General features: G+C 39.5%; 2 protein-coding genes across 4 annotated transcripts in view; one reads left to right on the top strand and one right to left on the bottom strand.

Moving 5' to 3' along the window:
* The window catches only part of LOC309633109 (uncharacterized protein C9orf85 homolog), a 61,415-nt gene extending 52,049 nt beyond the window's left edge, over positions 1-9,366 (bottom strand). Inside the window, exon 1 of one of the 2 annotated variants that reach the window (XM_082401532.1) lies at positions 8,955-9,366. In XM_082401532.1, coding sequence (XP_082257658.1) covers positions 8,955-9,056 — 102 coding nt within the window. In that variant the 5' untranslated portion in view covers positions 9,057-9,366. The remainder of the gene's footprint in view (positions 1-8,954) is intronic. The other variant, XM_082401531.1, reaches the window with a different exon arrangement.
* A 193-nt stretch (positions 9,367-9,559) lies between these two features.
* Positions 9,560-19,608, top strand: part of ABHD17B (abhydrolase domain containing 17B, depalmitoylase) — a 37,348-nt gene continuing 27,299 nt past the window's right edge. The window contains exon 1 of one of the 2 annotated variants that reach the window (XM_082401506.1): positions 9,560-10,148. The gene's annotated coding sequence lies outside the window, so the exon portion shown is untranslated. The remainder of the gene's footprint in view (positions 10,149-19,608) is intronic. The other variant, XM_082401505.1, reaches the window with a different exon arrangement.

Here is a 19,608-nt window from a genome sequence, read left to right as displayed (position 1 = left end):
CCAATGCAGGGGACACGGGTTCGAGCCCTGGTCTGGGAAGATCCCACATGCCGCGGAGCGACTAAGCCCGTGAGCCACAACTACTGAGCCTGCGCGTCTGGAGCCTATGCTCCCAACAAGAGAGGCCGCGATAGTGAGAGGCCCGCGCACCGCGATGAAGAGTGGCCCCCACTTGCCGCAACTAGAGAAAGCCCTCGCACAGAAACGAAGACCCAACATAGCCAAAAATAAACAAATAAATTAACTTTAAAAAAAAAAACAGTGCAAAGAAGCTGCTTTAAAAAAAAAAAAAGAGTGCTGGAGAGGCAAATGCTGCTGATCAATTGAGTGAGATGAGTACTGAGCATTAACAAAGATTTGGCAACACAGAGATCGATGACCTTGACGAGGGTGGTTTTAGTGGAATGTTATGTACAAAAATTATTTAAATAGGGATAGAACAAAATGGGAGGTAAAGAAATGGAGATCCAGGAGCTTGTCTATAAAGAAGAAGGAAGAAATGGGGTGGGGCCAGAAAAGAACATGGGTTCTATCTAAGGAGGATTTTTTTTTTTTTAATTGAAATAACCCACTACAGATGGAAAGACTGATGATGCAACAGAACATGGACAACTGAGAAGTCTTAAGCCTTTAAGTCCTAAGGTAGGCAAGAAGAAATGAGCTCTAGGGTGCAAGGAAAGGGACCAGTCTTAGGCAGAGACAGGCAGTTCATCCATTGTAACAGGAAGGAGAGTGTAGGGGTACAGATGCAGGTAGTTTGGTAGATATGATGGTGGATAGAAAGCTGGATCTAAGCAAGGTTAGGATTCTGCCAGGCAAGTACCACAGAAGGAAAGAAGGATAAGGGATTTGAAGTACATGAAAAAGAGCAGTTGTACTGATAGAACATGGTCTCCAAGCTAGATGAGGGAAAAAAGGACATGAATGAGGTGCAGTGAAAAGTGGAAAAGTTAATGCACATGAGCACCCAGTAGAGTTAAAAAAAAATTATTTGAGGAATAAGGAAATCAGGTAAGTAGACAGTGGGTTTTTTTGTTGTTCTTTTTGTTTGTTTGTTTTAAGTTTATAAGAGGAGCAGTTACCAGCAATGAGGTTTAACATTTGACCATGGGAGTAGATTTCTGAGGTGGGGGGTTCTAAAAGCTGTGAGGTCATATGTTTGATTATCCATGTGGCTGTAGCAATCACTAAGTCTAATGACAGGAAAACTGTGGAAAAGCAGTGAGCCAGGTACTAACGAGGAGGTAAGGATGGATCTGGCGGGGATAATAGTCTGATGGCATGCATTTCAGAAGAGCTGGGGTTCTGAGCAAGGAAAAAATAGACTGAAGCAACAAATGGGAGAAAGGGTTCTAAATGAGGGGTTGAAGATGTGGGGTGAAAAAACGTCATTACTTAAAGACTATAGGGAAACAGAGTTCCCAGGAATAGTCAGTTAGGGCAAGAAAGTGAACGAAATTTTATTTTCAACACTATGTCTCTGTTTGATGATAGTAAACTATCAGTTCCAGGAGGCAAATTGGAAGGGTTAGGGGAGGGGGCATTGAAAAGTTCAAGGACTGTATCAAGCTAGGATCTACACAAAGCCAAATGAGTATAAAATTTCCCAGCAAAAATGGCCAACTTGGGAATCTTGGACACTAAAAAAGCAACCAAAACAAATTAACAAACACCTTTTCTAAGCTTCATAAGAGCAGTTCAGTATCTTTCCAATAAATTCCCTTTTTGCTTAAGTTAGCAACTAAAGAATCCTAATGATAATTACCTTCATGTAGAGGGCCTTGCATACATAGACAAGTTCAGAAGAGGAACGTTTATTTAATTCATTCAGTATATTTAAGTGCTATTTGGCCTGGAGTGATAAGGAAAATCTCAGAAAGGAATCTTAGGCATGTTAGCTATCCGTTTATCCCCTTTCTCATTTCATTTCTTCCTTTCACAAAAGTCAATGGTGAGAAAAAGACCAATAACAATTAGGCTGGAGTGAGCTGGCAGCAGGGTTGCTCTGAGGACAAACACGATTCTCTGTACACCTGCCTGTGACCGCACAATAACACTTGTGCAGGTGTGGAGAGTCCTATAGCTTAAAATAACAAATGCCGCAGCAGCCTGTAACTGTCATCCCTGAGGTTCTTTGTCCAACTGCGCCACTCCGTACTACACAGTGTTTCTCCAAACGGAAAATGACCCATTTGGGGAAGAGTTAATATACATTCCGACTTTCTCTCTCTCAGGTGAACTAATTTACCTAGATGAAGAATTCTGAGAATATTTCTAACAGGGTAGTATTTAACTTTATGTAGAAACAAGTGTTGACAATGTAATTATAAAATTTTATAATCCAACAGTGAGTATGGTACTATTCCTTAACACATAGACCAAATCAAGACAAGTTAATTTCAGTTGCCATTCATTGTACATAAAATGAAATGTCTACAACATATGGTTGATGTAGAAAAAAACAATTGTAGCAGGCATCAAAAATAAGAAACATGCAAAATCAGTTTATTGGCTTCAAGTGGAAGCACCTTGGGACTGTAGGTATATGAAATATCCCAAAACATGGATGAGAGTATTTTGTGTAAAAGATAGGGAATACAATACTTCAAAACATTCAAAATAGTGAATGTTCACTAGCACAATGACTTTTATTTACTACAATACTCTTATGTATCATAATGCCCAGCACACCATAGATTAAATCACCTTGTCAATTGAAAAAGTATGTTGAATTTAATAAGAAGTCAATTGGGGGTAGGATACATTTAATTTCAATCCATGTAATAGACAGCCTTGGTGAAATATATCAAAGAGCACTTCCCAATCTGGAAAAAAAGATCAAAGGGAGTCCCAGGTGATCTCCAGAGTGCCAAAGATGGTTACCTTGAAACTACAGTGGAATCTATTCCTGCCCAGCTGCAGATTTGTTTAATGGCTACTCACTCATTTAAACCTTAATTGTTGAAACCCATTGATTAAGAAATAACACTTATTCCCATGACTGGCACTTCATCACTCATACCAAAATCACTCACCTCAGAGATTACCTAAACCAATCTGAGACCATTTCCTAAATAACAACATCTTTGGGCTAGAGGAGATAGGACAAAGATCCCATATGACTTGATTCCAAGCTACCTGAACAAAATGACCCTTACCAATAGTACTCTTTTCCATAGCAAGGTTTTATTCATTCATCTTACAGTGTCAGGCATCATGGCCAACTAAATTATTATGACTCTATCCTGGAGTCAATCTAAGAAAAATAAGATCCAGGCTCAGTAATCTTATGAACAAGATCCATTTTGTTTTTGTTTTTTGTTTGTTTTTTATTTTTTGCCACGCCACATGGCTTGTGGGATCTTAGTTCCCTAACCAGGGATCGAACCCAGGTCCTCAGCAGTGAAAGCACAGAGTCCTAACCACTGGACCACCAAGGAGTTCCCAAGATCCATTTTGTAACGATCATCTGTATTCCTCTTACAGAGAGACAATATTTAACTTAAGGGTCATGACTGGAGTTTGTAGATAAAAGCTTACAAAATGGGAAAATATTAGAAGACAACTATTAGAATTAATTTGACTTGTGGTTAGCTAACATATTCAATATGACAGAATGTCAACCTGTCATTTGTTTTCTTTCTGGAGAAGTTAAAAAAATAGTTTTCTTTTAAAAACATACTGATAATAGGTAGTATTTCTACAACTTCCCCAAACAAAAAGCAAACAACAAAAACAGAACATCATGACATCTGAGTAGTTAATCAGTCATGGCTGTCATATCTGTTTATAATTGAGGTAAAATTTATATCAGTGTCATGCACAGACCTTAAATTCTCAATTCAATGAGTTTCAATAAATGCCTGTGATCTTCATGTTTCCGTCACTCCAGAAAGTTGTCCTGAACCCCTTCCAGTCAATTCCCCCACAACCCAAGGCAACTACTGTTCAGATTTCTATAGATGTGAGAAACACCTGACTTCTTTCCTTCCACACAATGTTTTTGAGATTTACCTACATGCTTCCATGTATCAGTAGCTTTTTTTTAAATAGCAGAGTAGTATTTCATTATATGATTGACACAATCTGTTGATCTATTCTCTTGTTGAAGTATATTTGTGGGGTTTTTTGTTTGTTTTTTGTTTTGTTTTTTTGGCTATTGTGAATAAAGGTGCTTGTAAACACAGAATCCTGTTCTGCTGTATAAATGTAATCATATCACCTTAAACTTAAGACAGCTTTCTGCCTAAACCAGGAGCTGAGGGTCTTGAAGGAATTAGCATCTGCTTTCACACAAAGTGAGTGAGAGGAGCCCCACCCCTGTTCCAGAGCCCTGGCTGATTAGATGGGACCCGCTCCAACCAGCCCATATCTGTGATATGTGACACTCCAGGGGGCCACACTTTATGAGAAGAGACTCTTTCCATGGAACATTTCAAACAGGTAGTGTTTAGGGGTAGTGGCAATAAAGCTCATCTCTGTTCCAACCCTAATCCGGTGTCACATTGCTTCTATTATAGACAAAAACACAGTATTCAAAAACAACAACCAACATACAGACACAAAAAGGGACTTTTGATTTACCCGTTCTTTAAGGTCTCCCAGCACAGACTACACCTAATCAATGGATAGCCACATGCTATTAATGTAACTTTGGGCACACCATTCACCTCTGAGTCCTAATTTCCCAAGATGCAAAATGGGATAACTGTAGCACCTGTCTTAGGGTTATTTTTGAAGATCAAATTAGATAATACATACCAAATATTCACAGATGCTAACACACTTAAGTACATAGCATTAGCTATTATTAACAAAACTTTATTTCCAAAACTATTTAGAGAGTATAGCCTCAGATTTTCCTTTTCCTTTTCCATTTCAAGGTAGTAACAAGAGTTTCCCAAAATGAGTGTGTTCCCCCCAAAATTAATTCACATTCAACTGGTATTATGTAAACCAAAGTCCACAGCCAGGGAAGTTTTGGCTAAATAATTTTTTTTTAAAACTGCAAAACATCTAAGTGTTTCATGCTAATGTACACTATGACCCCCCCTAAAAGTGAGATCTAGTATTGACCACGAAATTGACTTCTGCCCTAACAAAATCGTGTGATCCTGGGGCTCTAACACTTTCAGACATGCTAGTAAAAACAATGCTGACTACACATATGAAACAAACAGCATCCTTAAGAAGATAATATATGCTCTTCCCATTTCATTTAGTTAAACGCTATCCATCCTTCAGACCTCAGGGAAGCCTTCTTAAACCCTCCAAACTTAATCAAGACTTCCTGCTAGATACTCTCAAGGTTCCCTTAGACTTTTCCTCCTAGCTCTTACCGCCATTTGTATTAACATACTCAAAAGATTATTTGATTAATGCCTGTCACCTTGCCCACTAAACTATAAGCTTCAATTAAAGGCACGGCTGTATATTATGCTCAACCTTATACCCCTAGTATCTACCACAATGTTTGGTACCAAATAACTGATGTGGAACAAATATGCAAATACAAGAATTTACTGCAACTTTATTTGTCATAGTGAAAAATTGAAAACAACTCAAATGTTTATTAATAGGAAAGTAATTAAATAAGCTACTCTACATATATATTATAGAATATTATACAGCCATTAAAAAGAATGAGCTTAATCTCTACGTTCTGACATACTTTTCTAAATGAGAAAGGAGAAATGCATTTTATTTCATATGTACTATATTGTGCTTAGATGTCTAAAAACATACACAGCTAACTGTTAACAGTGACTACATCTGAAGAGGAACAGGCCTGGAAAAAGGTACTTTCACTTTTACACTTTATACATTTCTCTGTTGTTTCAATATTCTTCAACAAACATGCATTTCTTTTCTAATTAATTTTTTAAGCTTTGAGCAACTGCAAGTCCACATAAATTATCATATGCTTTATGCTTAGTTCTATTCGTATCACTATTTCTTAAAAATATTTTTGTAATGATCTCCATAGCAATTGTGAGAGGAAGGTAAGACAAAAGATAGTATTAACCCTGTCGTATAGATTAAAAGCTATATGTAAACTAACACCACAAAGCAAAATAAACAACAGAACTGGGGCTAATATGTGGCTCTTTTTTCTTGGTCCAGGGTTCCTTCCACTACACATTATTGCCTTTCCAATAAGGGACACAAGCCTGATATTGATAACAATCAATATTTTAGTACCAAATGACTAGAAGAGATTTAAACCTACTCCCATCTCCACCTCACCTCTGCAAGTCATGAGAGGGCACTGCAGGCCAATGGCCATAGAGGCTTCTTTTAATAACCCCAGTGACGGGGAGGTTACAAAATTCTAGTGCATGCTCCTCACCATTAGACAATTCCCTTATACTGATCTGAAACCTATCTCTTTTACTTTGACCCGTTGGTTCAAGTTTGGCCATTTGGAATGCGAAGCTTCTCTCCTCTTCTGGAATATATTCAAGTATATGAAGACAGTTATCACCTGTGTCTTTTTGGGAGCGGGTGCTTTACTTAGATAAACTTTCCAATAAAACAGCTGTCATTATCCAACTTCTAATTTCAGTACTGGCAAATTGCTTGGCAGACGAGGAGAAGGAGAACTGTCATGCAAGACTACGACAAAATAATGAGGTACAAGTAGTCAATTGTTACTACAATCCTTCAAGGAGAGTTACAGAGAATCATGCACATCTTACCACTCCTTTATTAGATGTTGCTGACTCAAACAGCTTTCTGGTATAAAGCGCAGGAACGAAGACAGGGTCAGATGCTTCTGACAAAATCTTGGCTTTAGACAGCTACACATAGCTGGTTCAAGAATCTGCCATGAATGCAGCCAATTATTAGTCCTCCATTAGATAGATGAACAATCAACCTAATGATCTTCCTCAGTAAAATATTTCTTGCTGTTTTTGTTAGAACCTCCAATAACAAAGCACCTGGTGGTTCTACCAATGGACGAATGAGACTTCCTCACGATTTAAAGAGACAAAGGAATTAATGATAAAAGTGATAAACAAAATGAAACTTAGTGACTGAACTTGAGACTCATGAAAACATTTAAGACCATAATGACATGGTTGTTAGATAACACCAGAAAATGCACGATGAAAAGTACAAGAAGCCTAGGACGAAGTACTAGAACAAGAAGTACAAGTTCAAGAAGTCCTGTACTTACAAGGACAAGAAGCACAGTAAGAGACACTGTAGCTAAATACTTATTAAAACTGCTGTTTACACCTGATGAAAAACAATCAGAAGTAAATGCTTGTGAAAAAACTTAGAGTAAGAATACAGGGCAAGATAAGACATCTATTTGGAATAGCACGCTTTTTTACTCTGGTTTACCTATTGATGACAGGCACAAACTTGGGAAAGTCTTCCCAAATGTCGTTCCAGGTTTTCCTTCTGAATCTGAACCTAACTAAGGGAAAGGAGAGGTCCTCTGAGCACCCAACTGAAAATATCCCTCCTTATTCTTCTTTACTCAACTGTGCTTCCCTTCATCATAATTTATAATTATATATCTCTGTGCTTATTGTCCCATGACCCAGAAAACCATAAGTTCCTTGAAGGCAGAATCAACTCTTTTGAACACTGTATACACATGCACATAGGACCTTGTACAAGAAAGATGCTCATTAAATATCTGTATAGTGAAGACAGAAAGAGGAAAGAAAAAGGAAGTCACTGGTTACCATGAACTGTCACTTTGGGACTTCCCTGGTGATGCAGTGGTTCAGAATCTGCCTGCCAATGCAGGGGACACGGGTTCGATCGTCAGTCCTGGAAGATCCCACATGTCGCGGAGCAACTAAGCCCATGCGCCACAACTACTGAGCCTGCGCTCTAGAGCCCGCAAGCCACAAGTACTGAGCCCACGGGCTGCAACTACTGAAGCCCATGCGCCTACAGCCCGTGCTCCGCAATAAGAAGCCGCGCACCGCTACGAAAAGTAGCCCCGCTCGCTGCAACTAGAGAAACCCGGCACTTAGCAACAAAGACCCAACGCAGCCAAAAAAAAAAAAAAGTTACTTTGCTTGCGTAGCCAATGTTGGGAAATTTATCACTTGTTGGACACTAACGATCCAGATCATTTATATATATCATTTACTTTACTTTAACCTCTCAACAATACAGGCGGGTTTCTCATTTAAGACCAAAGTAAGACTCAGAGAAATTAAATATTTAATAACTTGCTTAAGCCACACACCTAGCAAATTTGAGCTCCAGTTTATGTTAACGTCAGGTTTATCTGATGTGATGGCGGCTGCCCCCAAGCTGCTCTTGTCTTCAATTATCTCCCCTCCATACAGCTAAGTGAGGAGGGGGAAATACCTAACAGCAAATTAGTAGCTGTATACAACCCAAGACCTCTGGCTATCTATACAGTCTGAATTTCCTTCCAGCTTAAAGAAATCTGCTAAAGAAATATAAACAGCAAAACAAGCAGTTTTGCATTCATCAAATAATTTGATTCTCAAAACAATCTTACAAACGAGAGAGAAATTATGTTGGTGTGGACACTGGGGCTAAGAGGGCTTAAGAGCTTTCACATTCTCCCTACAAACCTATGGGCCTGGGATTTTCCAAAAAGAAAGTGACTGCATAAACCTGGTGCAACATTTGAAGAAGACACTAGCGTCATAATCCTCGTTTTCCTACTGCAAATATGTAATCCAGATGGGAGCGTTCAACGACTCAATTTTCCCTTTGCATTTTAGGTTTGATGAGGGTCCCGTTCATTCAGTACAATTAGTCAAATGTTGACCGCCAAATATATTTACGAGGAGACAACACATCCAGGTCAAAGAAAGGGCTACACTGCAGCCAAAACTAACTCTGGGCTGCGGTCCACATTTGCCCTGGCCAACTCCTCTTACTTCCTTCTTTCCCCTCCACTGAACCATTCCTCCCTGGGGTCAGATTTAGTGCAATAGGCAGGTTCCTACCTTGGTCTGAACACTCTTATCAAACTTGTCATTTTTGAAGCTAAACGTATTCTGGTGCCTCTGAGGCCTGGAACGAGCCACGTTCCCTTTCTGGGAGCTCATCGCCGAAACCACAACCACCTCGCGCTGGGACAAGGAAGATGCACCCAAGACTAGTATACCAGGAACTATCTCCACGGAGTTCACGTTTCCACCTCCGACCCGGAAGGAACTTAACCAGCATTTCTGCCCCCGCCCCCGGCAGCCCACGTGACTCCTCGCGGAGGTCAAAGGACACCTTTCGGCCCTTCAGCTCCAGCAAAGGTCTTTTACTCAGCCCAGTCTCTATCCCTCCCCATCCGCGAAGCCTCTTTCTCAAACCCGGCGAAAAATCCCAGTTTCTTCGAAGCGAGAATTCCCCCATTGGTCCGAATGCGGCAGTCCGCCCAAGTGAAGGGGCGGGAAAACTTTGCTCCTATTGGCTCTTCTTTTCCGCAATCCCCGCCTCCTGCCGACTCAGCTCGGCCTCTCCCGGCGCCCTACTCCTCTGGGCGGCTTGTGATTGGTGCAAGTCGGGCTAAACTGGACTGTATCCAACCCCCGGCCCGCTTGCAGGCTGGAGTCCGGGTCAGCCTTAGCACTTTCCTTCAGTTAGTGACCAACTCGTAGCTTAGTGAGCTCTCTGCTAGCCCCTGGGTTCCCTTCCAGCCTCCTTCCCGCCACGAGAGTGAGCCCTGCTGCCGGCAGGCCGAAGGGGAGCAAAGAAAGGAGGATTAAAGAGAAGAAAGACCTGGCTGGGTCTGGGTGGTGTCTGCAGTGCCAGAAAGGGAGGTGGCGGCGGCTGCGGCAGCTGCGACCACGGCCGCGCGGGACGTGAGGCCCAACAGCAGCCGACGGCGGCGGCGGAGGCGGCCGCTCCAGCGCCTCGCGCCGGGGCCGTTAGTCAGCAGAACGCGAACCCGTGTGGAGGAGCAGGGCCGGCGCGAGGCGAGACTCGGGAGCTCGAGCCGGCCCCCTTGGGCGCCGCCGTCCTTCCTCGTCCCGGCGCCGGGGGCTGCCGCCCTCGTCCGCCCTCTTTGGCCGGGCCCGCCCGCAGGCCGGGAGAGTCGGGCGGCGGCAGCAGCGCGGATCGCGCCTTGTAGAGGACAGCGCGGCGGTAGAGGTTCTCTCCCAGCCCTTTCTGCCTGACGCTTTGGCTGCGGCCCTCAGGTGCAGGTGCGTGGGGCCGCGGGGGGCCGGGGCGCTGCGGCTGGGCTCGGGGAGGGGGCGCTAGGCCCGGAGCAGCAGCGCGGGAGGGACGAGCCGGGGCCGGGCGGGGGGAGGGGAGCGGGAGGCGTCTTTGTTGTTGGCGACTGGGATGCCTCTCGGCGCCGGCAAAGGCGGAGAAGCCACTCCCGATCGCGTCTGGGTTTTTGAGAAGATTCTCTGTTGGTTCGGTGAAGGGGAGAGATAGGAAAGTCTTCGCGGTCGGTGAGGCTGCGGGAGTCCGAGGGCGGGAGAGGGACGGACAGACGGACTAGGAAAGGTCTTGGGTCCTCCTTGCAGAGAAGGGCCTCATTTCATTTCCTTTGCTATTCTCCCTGTGGACGGAAGGATGGGTCCAGGTTCACATTTCGCTCCCTGGCTCATTGTGAGAGTCGCGACGCCTGAAGGCTGTCTCCTGAATGTCCTCGTGTGTGCCAGCCTAGACTTTAGCTCGAATCTGCACCGTGCTTGGTGATTTGTGTATTCTGGTCCGCCGCCGTAGGGTGGTTTTCTCTCGATGGTTGAACTCTTTACTTGTTTCCGAACTCTAGGGTAGGCTCATCAGGAATTGTTTTTGAGTTGAAAAATTAGAGTTTTTCTTTGGAATTTTTTTAAACACTGAAACGAAAAGTTCTGTCAAGTTAGATTGTACTGTTGTGAAGGGCTTTTGTAAATAAGAGAGTTTAACCCTGGCTTCTTGTTTAAATTTAAAAAAGAAGAATGTTCGGAGCTTTGATCCATGGAGGTTTCTGCCAACGCCAGGATATAACTTTTTAAAATGACGCATAGATTTAAGTCAGCGTGAAGTGGATTTGTTAAGCAGAAGGATGAATAACGGAATACAGGGAGGGTGACCTTTAAATTTTGGCTGTTAGCTTACAAAAAGGTATTCATGTTTAAAACTTTTCTGTGATATGCAGTACTTGATCCGTAAGATAATTCATTGTTTTTTTTTAAGCCTCCAATAAATAAAAAGAAGTTTGGAAATCTTGCATCATTTAAAACTACTAGTCATTAGGTAATGAGTCTGAGTAAAAAGTCAGGTACATGTTGTAAAAGCATTCATCTGTTTACATTAACAAGAAGACTTACAATAAAATGAACTTTATAAAGAGTTTGTCTCATATGTTTATAGCATAAGCTCATTTGGGTGATTTATCTAATATGTAGTCAGAGCCAGTATTTTGATAATTATCATAATTGCCAGTGTTCTAATTTGGGTGCCCAACTCTTTGGTTGGGAGTAGGGGTGGAGGCTTATTTAAAGAAGAGCAGTGGAGATAGCCATGTTTCACCTTATAAAAGAAATAAGGTCCCTGTTGTGCAATAATTGCTATATTACTTGAGATCCAGGAGGAAATGAATAGCACCCTCACCTATATTTTGATCTCTCTTTTCTCCTGCTGTAGAATTAATAAGGTTAATTGTCAAGGATAGGATTAGATTTTTAGCAGGCCTAGGCAGTTTTAATCTTGTCACTTGCTGTGCAGTACTGTAGTTGATGAGTGGCTTGTTTCCTTGAGTATCTTTGCCCATTTTGAAATGTGCATGACATCGACAAAGAATTTTCTATTTCCTGTGACAAACAGAATTGCCATAAAGCATTATGGCAAAGTAATGTTTTTGGTAGTTTAATGAACACAGAAGAACTAGGCAGTTAGTGTCTGTTCCAAGTTTTGTCACTGAATTGGTCTACAACTCCAGGCAAGCTATCCCACATCTGAGTCAGTTTCTCCATCTGTAATATAGGACTAATAAACTGTGCATCTGCTCGCTATGCAGTGAGAACCAACAGTTCCTCTGGTTATGTGACATTGATTGTTTTAGTTAATAAGAGTACTTTTTAATGAAATTTTGTTTTGGTATCATGAATTTCAGTTCCTTGGTGAAGAATTACGATAAAGAAACATAGTTATAATAGGGAGACTGTCTATCCATATGCCATCACTTAGGAAGTGATAAACTCAAAATTTCTCCAGTGTTAAGAAGAAAATATAATTTGGTATCATATCTTTAGAATCAGTGATGACAAGAAAATAGAGTGACAGATTGACTTGGTTGGTTTGTTTACTGATAGATTTTATTTCTAATATATCCAAGGTTTTGCTCTTACTTCTCAAAAATTACTCCTATCTTTCCTACCCTATTAAAGATTTCTCACATAGCAATATGGCTCTCAAACCCAGCCTTGTGAGTTGGAGAAGAAAAGTGATGCTTTATGACTTTATTACAGAAGAAATAAAGCCTAGAGAAGTTAATTATTTGAATTGCCTAAAGCTACACAGTTTGTAAGAACCAGAACTGAGACTTGAATCTGGGTCTTCTGACTTCTCGTCCTGAATCTTTGCTTTGGAGCAGTTTTCCAAACATCTCTCTAGGCCCAACGGTTTTCGCCAACTGAGGTGAAATGAGAAATAATATAGCAATATAAGTATTGGTAATATACAATATAATGAATATTCATGCACTCATTACCCAGTTGGAAAGTTAAAACTACAAAACAAAGCTTCCTCTGTACTTGGTACCCCTCTTAAATCCTATTCCCTTTTCCCCACTCCCAACCGCTAACATGCATCCTTCCGTTTATACTTTACTACATTCCTTTATATCCATGAACACTATATGGTTTTTCTTTGATTGGTTTAAGACTATTTAAGTATGAATTTTGTATCTGTAGCTTGCTTTCTTCACTGATCATGCCAGGATTTATCTATGTTTATTCAGGTAGCTCTAGTTTATTTTTACTGTCATATGGTGTGTGTTTCATTATGTGACTGTATCAGGTTTCTATTGCTCATTTTAGTTGTTTCCAATTGTTTGCTTATTAAACAGTGTGTAGGGAATATTCCGGTATATGTTTACTTAGGTGCATTTGCAAGGCTTCCTCTAGGGTAGTGGTTCTTGAACCTATATCCCATTTTTATAGAAATATTTTACAACTTCCCCGATACTGTCCTAAAATGAAATTCATAATAATAAACTTACATTCATATTTTAAATAAAGTAATGCCCTGACTAAAATAAAGAAGTAATTTATAACAAAGTAATGTATTGCACTGTGTCAATGCTCAGGCTCAACCACACTGTAATCTTGCTACCTAGTGTGATAGTAGACCAGTAACATTAGAATTCTGGGAGCTTGTTAGAAATCAGAACCTCAGGCCCTACCGTAGTGATTCAGGTGCTGAATATTAACAAGATTCCCAGGTGAGTTGAGTGCACCTTAAAGTCTAAGAAGCACTGCTAGAAGAAATAGTAGTAGTCAGATACTTTGCATGGATAGGATCACCATGAATAGGACAGCTGCTAAAGCAGATTAAACAGGTGTGTTGAATTGGCCATTCAAATACCAATAGAGGCCCTGATGTTGATAAGGGAGTTTCTGAAATAACTAATTTTCAGTAAAGTTGGAACAAAAATAAAAGTATAGTCTTCTCTCTTTACACAAGGGTTGCATTCTTGAAAATCTTCACCTATATTAAAACAATACAAATATACTTTGTGTCAAATCCAATTTATTAATATCTGACCTTATTTTTTCCTTCTGTTGCCTTGAATGAGTGTCCAACAGAATGTTCAAAAGTCATGGGATGTGGCACAGCATTATCTTTACACACCAAGTGTGCCTCGTGTCCCTGGCATCTATACAGTAGTAACCCCCCATTCGTTACAACAACTAAAAAGCCATTATTGAGAAAGATTGCCCTGGGATATAAATCTAGTAGTAGATTGCTAGAACACAGGTTAGGAGCTGTTTCTTCAACTTCATTTGATAACTACCAGTTTTCTCTCCAGAGTGTTTGTATCAGTAATGGATTAAAGGGTCTGTTTTCTCACCTTCCAAATACTTTATAGACTTAAGTTTTGACATTATGAGGAGTATGAAATGTTACTTCATTGTAGGTTTCTTTTGTATCTTCCCCAGTTAGTCATGCTGTTGAGAACACCTTCATTTATTTTTTGGCTATTCATGTTCCTTCTTCTATGAATTGCCTATTCTGTTTTTCTATGGGTTTATTTTATTGATTTGTAAATGCTTTTTATGTATTCTGGATAACAATGCTTGGTAGGCTTTACACAAATTTTCTAGTCATTTGCATGCCTTTTCACTTTAAGTATGGTATCTTTTAGTGACTAGACGTTCTTAATTTTAATGTCAAATTCTTTTATGATTATGCTTTTTCTCTTTAAAGGAAGTCTTCTCTATCTTGAGATTATAAAGATTCTGTTATAGTTTGTTTTAAAAGTTTTACTTTTCACATGTAAATCTTAAATACACATGGAGCTATTTTTTATAAATGAGGTGTTTGTGAATCTAAATTTACTCAGTAAAAATGACTACCCTTTATACTGAAATTATTTTTATGTTAATGTGTGCTTATGAAATTATAGTGATAGTATATTATATTTAGTTTGTAACATCCCTTTTTGGCAAAATTAAAATTTGGTAACTCTTGTCATTCCAAATTTTTTTTAAAATTTGGATCGAACACACACGCCCTGCATTGAAAGGCGAAGTCTTAATCACTGGCCTGCCAGGGAAGTCCCAATTTGACTTTTTTAATAAAAGGTTTTGGGAACCACTGCTTTTAGAGTACTCTGATTTTTTTTTTTATCTGTGTCTCACATTTGGCCTCTAAAACATCACAGAAAGTGAGCAGGTACTCTTAGGTACTAATCTTTCATCATTTGCATCTCCGCATTTTACAGTTTGTTTTATATGTCTTGTCATCACTTTTTTTTTTTTTAATCACTTTTTATTCTGGCTAGAACTTTTTAAATGATACTTATCCTAATTTTTTAACAGAATTTCAGACTAAATTCAAATATTTTAATGTTAATTTGGCTCAGATGTAGGTCCTGTTTTGTTTTCCCAGGAATTAAAAGTGAAAATGGTTAAACAAGTCCTTGTACAGTTAAAGATGAAAAGTGGGAAAGGAAGAATGGGCCGGTGTCTACTATCAGTCACTCTTCTAGGTTTGAGGGGTGCATCTGTAAACAAAACAAGCAAAGATCCCTAACTTTCTAGAGCTTACCACCTAGCAGAGGACCATACACAATATGCACAATAAGTATCTAATATGTAAGAAAGCAATAAATAACTTCTAACGAAAAGGTAGAGAATGGTAGGGAGGAAATCGAACGAGGAAGTTTTGACCTATTAAATAGGTCTCCCCTTTGAGAAGGGGAGAATGAGCACAGTGTGCAGTGAGGGCATTAACCATGTGGACAATCTTGGAAGAGTGGACAGAATATAGTCAAGTTAAAACTGTGTTCCTGGCCCTCCCATTTAATAAGTTGTGTGAACTCGGACAAGTTGATTGACTTAACCTGAAGCCTTGATTTCTTCATATGTAAAGGAATGATAACCTGAGAAAAGTATTATTAAGATTAAAGGAGATAACAAGTAAAAGCACCTACCTCCTTCCCTCCCTGCCCCAGCCCCCCGCCAAGTAGTTTCAGGTAGCACTCTGTATTTTTATAGCAATAGAGTTAGGGGTCTTTACCCTTAAAAATACATACTGCTAAAGAAATTCTTTTCATTATGTCTGTCTTGACATATTTAACTAAGATTTATTTTTAGAATGTAGCCACAGTGAAAGAATAGGATTAAGAGAATATATGCTTGATGTAGGTCAGGATGAAGAAGAAAGAGGCAGTTGAAATAACCTCATTAACTTGGTGTAGGCAAGTCTCCATTCCAGTCCCAACAAACCTGAAATAAAAGAAAATGCCTCCAGGAACAAAAGTAGAAGACATTATCAGTTTATCTAGTGCAACAAATTTGTTTGGCTTCTGAATTTACATTATTCTTAAATGTGTTTTGAAAATTAAAAGCAGTTGAGGGCTTCCCTGGTGGCGCAGTGGTTGAGAATCTGCCTGCTAATGCAGGGGACACGGGTTCGAGCCCTGGTCTGGGAAGATCCCACATGCCACGGAGCAGCTGGGCCCGTGAGCCACAACTACTGAGCCTGCGCGTCTGGAGCCTGTGCCCCGCAACAGGAGGGGCCGCGATAGTGAAAGGCCCGCGCACCGCGATGAAGGGCGGTCCCCGCACCGCGATGAAGAGTGGCCCCCGCTTGCCACAACTAGAGAAAGCCCTCGCAAGAACCGAAGACCCAACACAGCCAAAAATAATAAATAAATAAATAAATAAAGTAGCTATAAAGTTAAAAAAAAAAAAAAAGTTGAAATAATTCCTGTAATAAACTTCCCCCCAAAATTCCATCAGCAGACTGTAGCTTAGATTTTTTGTTTCTGATTAGTATCCTGCTTGGTGTACTGGTAATTTTTCACTCTTTAGCTTTGCCATCTCCACCCCTAAAAAGTAAAAATTATTCTCCACACATCAGCTATTGGCAAGAAAATAATGCCATTCGGTAACTTGGTTTGGCAAGCTTACATTTTCATTCACAGCTTTTTAACAGACCTCACTGTCACTTTTATTATTGAAGATTTAGGGCGGTTAAGTTAATGGGAGTGAGGAAGACCTTTAAAAATTATGCATGGAAGACATTCTGATAGAATTCCCTAGGGTAGTTGCTGTCAATTTTTCATTTGTTAAAATCCATAAGAAGTTTTGCTTTCATGACCTAATACATGCGTACGCACACACAAAAAAATGTTGCACCTAAGAGATTATCTAAATGTTCAGTAGAATGAATGGAAAGGGAAGTACTCGGAAATAAGGATAGATACCAGGAAGGGAAGAGGGTGGGGGAATCAGGTATGACATGCTAAAGAGTTTAGATTTATCCAAGAGAGATGTAAGACCTATTGAAAGATTTTAAACAAAAAAATGAAATCACTTGGCAACAGTGTAGAGTGTACATTAGAGGGGTATGAGATAGATATTACTGAGTGGCTTTTTAATACTAAATTGAAAAGTGGTTGAGCTAAGATGTGGCTGAGGGGATGGAGAGGTACCTAGGAGTTAGGCCTTGATAGAATGAGAGGTCTGAAGAGAGGGAGAGGGGGGAGGAGGGAAGGAAATACAGATTTAGATATTCAGGGTCTATAGCTTAAGGGAGAGGTCTGTGCTAGAGATTTAGGTTTAGTTTTTTAGATTTAGACACCATTAGTGTATAAATGGTAGTTAAAGCCAGGGGTATGGCTGAGAACAAAAGACAGGAAGATAAAAGACCAAAGTTGTAGTTAAAGCATAGGTTTGGGCGAGTTAAACAAAAGATAAGAGGACGATAAAAGAAGGCAATTTGTAAATAATAATAATAATATAACCTTTGAAAAGATCACCAGAAAAACCTAGATTGGAAGTTAGTTTCAAGAAGGAGAGGAGAGGACAATGGTGTTTAATTCCACAAGTGATTGTGTAAAAGGAAGACTAAGAAATAACCCAATGCACTTGAAATTATGAGGTTACTAGTAATCCTAAATGGATCAACAACTTCATGATAGATGTTAGATCACAATTCATTTTGGCCCTTATGGGGAACAGTGGAAAATGAGAAGTAAAGTTTGATTCTGAAGGATACTCAGAGAAGGTAGTAGAATCTAGATACATACACTTTTTTTTTTTTTTTTTTAAGAGGAGACTCTTGAATATGTTTATAAACAGCAGAGATGAATCAGAAGAGCAGGAGAGGCTGAAGATACAGGAAACATCAGAGAGGATAACTGATTAGGCAGGGTCTCTGAAGATGCTAGAGGCATTGGAACCCTCCAGAGTATGTGTGGAGGAGTCGGTCCTGAGGGAGTGACACTTCGCAGTCAGGATTTGATTGATTTCGAGGGTCCAGAAAGGGATTATCAAATACATGCCTGCATTTTCCAGTTAGAAAAGAACATCTTTTCTGCATCTAGTATGGCAGGAATTTAGATGTCTCATTTCATGTTCCCAGTAACTCTGCACAGTTTACAAATAAGATTGAGGCTGAGAGAAGTACTGTGATTTGTCTAAAGCCGCACAACTTAGAAGGTAACTGAGCTGTGATTTGATCGCATTTATATCTAGCTTCAAAGCCCAGTAGTTCTAAAATTTTTTATTTTTAAGGGGACCAATCACATTTCCAAAAAGGGGGAAGGATAATGAGAGGCTACCAATTTAAGTTTTGCTCAGTATAATCACTTCAAAAATAAAAACTTAGTACCTATTACCATTTTTTAGTTTCTTACAAGAGTTTCATTTTTCACAAAAAAAGATATTTTAATGTTAGAAAACTGTTGAACGGATATGATCTCCAAATAGAGGGCAAACCTTTAAATTTATTAACTCACTACTTTTGTCCTTTTCTCGTTTTGCTGAAGAATGGTAAAAACTTGATTATAGTCTAGTACTAGCCTTCAAACCACCCATGCCAACAAAGATTCATGAAATGAAACTTATATATACAAAAATATAGTACATTGTTACCATTTTATAACAAACTTCAGTTGTTATAGCTGAATATTTTATTGTGTTCAAAAAAACTAAATACTGTATTTCCCCCATATTAGAAACTTCTTTCATATTTTGTTTTGCTGCAAATTGATTTCTAAGGGTTCTCATTACCAAACTTGTAAGAAATTAATAAAATGATAAACGAAAGCAACTCCTAGAAATTCAAAGCATTAGTTCACAAACTGTTTCCTTTTGTAAATTTGTTAGATACTTCTGGGTTTTGTGTATTATGGCTTATTTTTTAAATTGCTGAAAGCCACTGTAAATCTAAATACTTTCAGAAATAGAAAATCAAATTGCTCTAACAGATATTTTGTACCATTGCTTACTACCCTACCTTGTCCCACTTTGGGAATATTATCCTGGATGCATAAACTTATTTGCTTATAGAAGTGTAAATATTGCCTAACCAACTATAACAGTACATCTTTAATCAACACATGTGTATCTTATTTTTTTAGAGTTCCTATCAAAGTGAAGAACTGACTTAGTTCCATGTTCTTCTCTTTAAGTTTGAAGTTCTGCCTCTGCCTGTGATGGCACTGGAAAGTAGTACTAGTAATACAGGGGGGGGAAAAAATCACTCTTCAGGGGCTTACAGTGGGGCACTGACTGATACCTTATCACTTAGGGACAATATGCTCCACCTGAGGGCTGCAGGAGCAAATCACTCAGTTATTTTAAGTGCCCAAATCATTTAAAAGTGAATGCTTTAAGAATATAAATTCTTCCCACTAGCACACATTTCATCCCAAAAGAAACTGTCAGTAGCAGAGAATGTTCAGTTTTTGCCAATACACAATTTAAATTAACTCTTCAAAGTAACTCATGAGTACTAGGCTCGCTAAAATGGCTCCCAAATTAATCAACTTGGAAGCATTTCAACTTTTTTTTTTGCCACCGTTCTAATAACTTTTAAAAAAGGATTTTCTAGCCTTGTCAGAAGATACTCGTGATATAACTTAATATAGAAAAATATAGTATTATAGTTTTATAATCAGGAAAATGGATTTGCTATTGCAGTTAATGGGTA

The sequence above is a fragment of the Balaenoptera borealis genome (genome assembly GCF_965194805.1).
Source record: "Balaenoptera borealis genome assembly, chromosome: 8".
Classification (NCBI taxonomy): Eukaryota; Metazoa; Chordata; class Mammalia; order Artiodactyla; family Balaenopteridae; genus Balaenoptera; species Balaenoptera borealis.
Note: the sequence above shows the minus strand (reverse complement) of the source record. Positions and strands in the feature narration are given on the sequence as shown.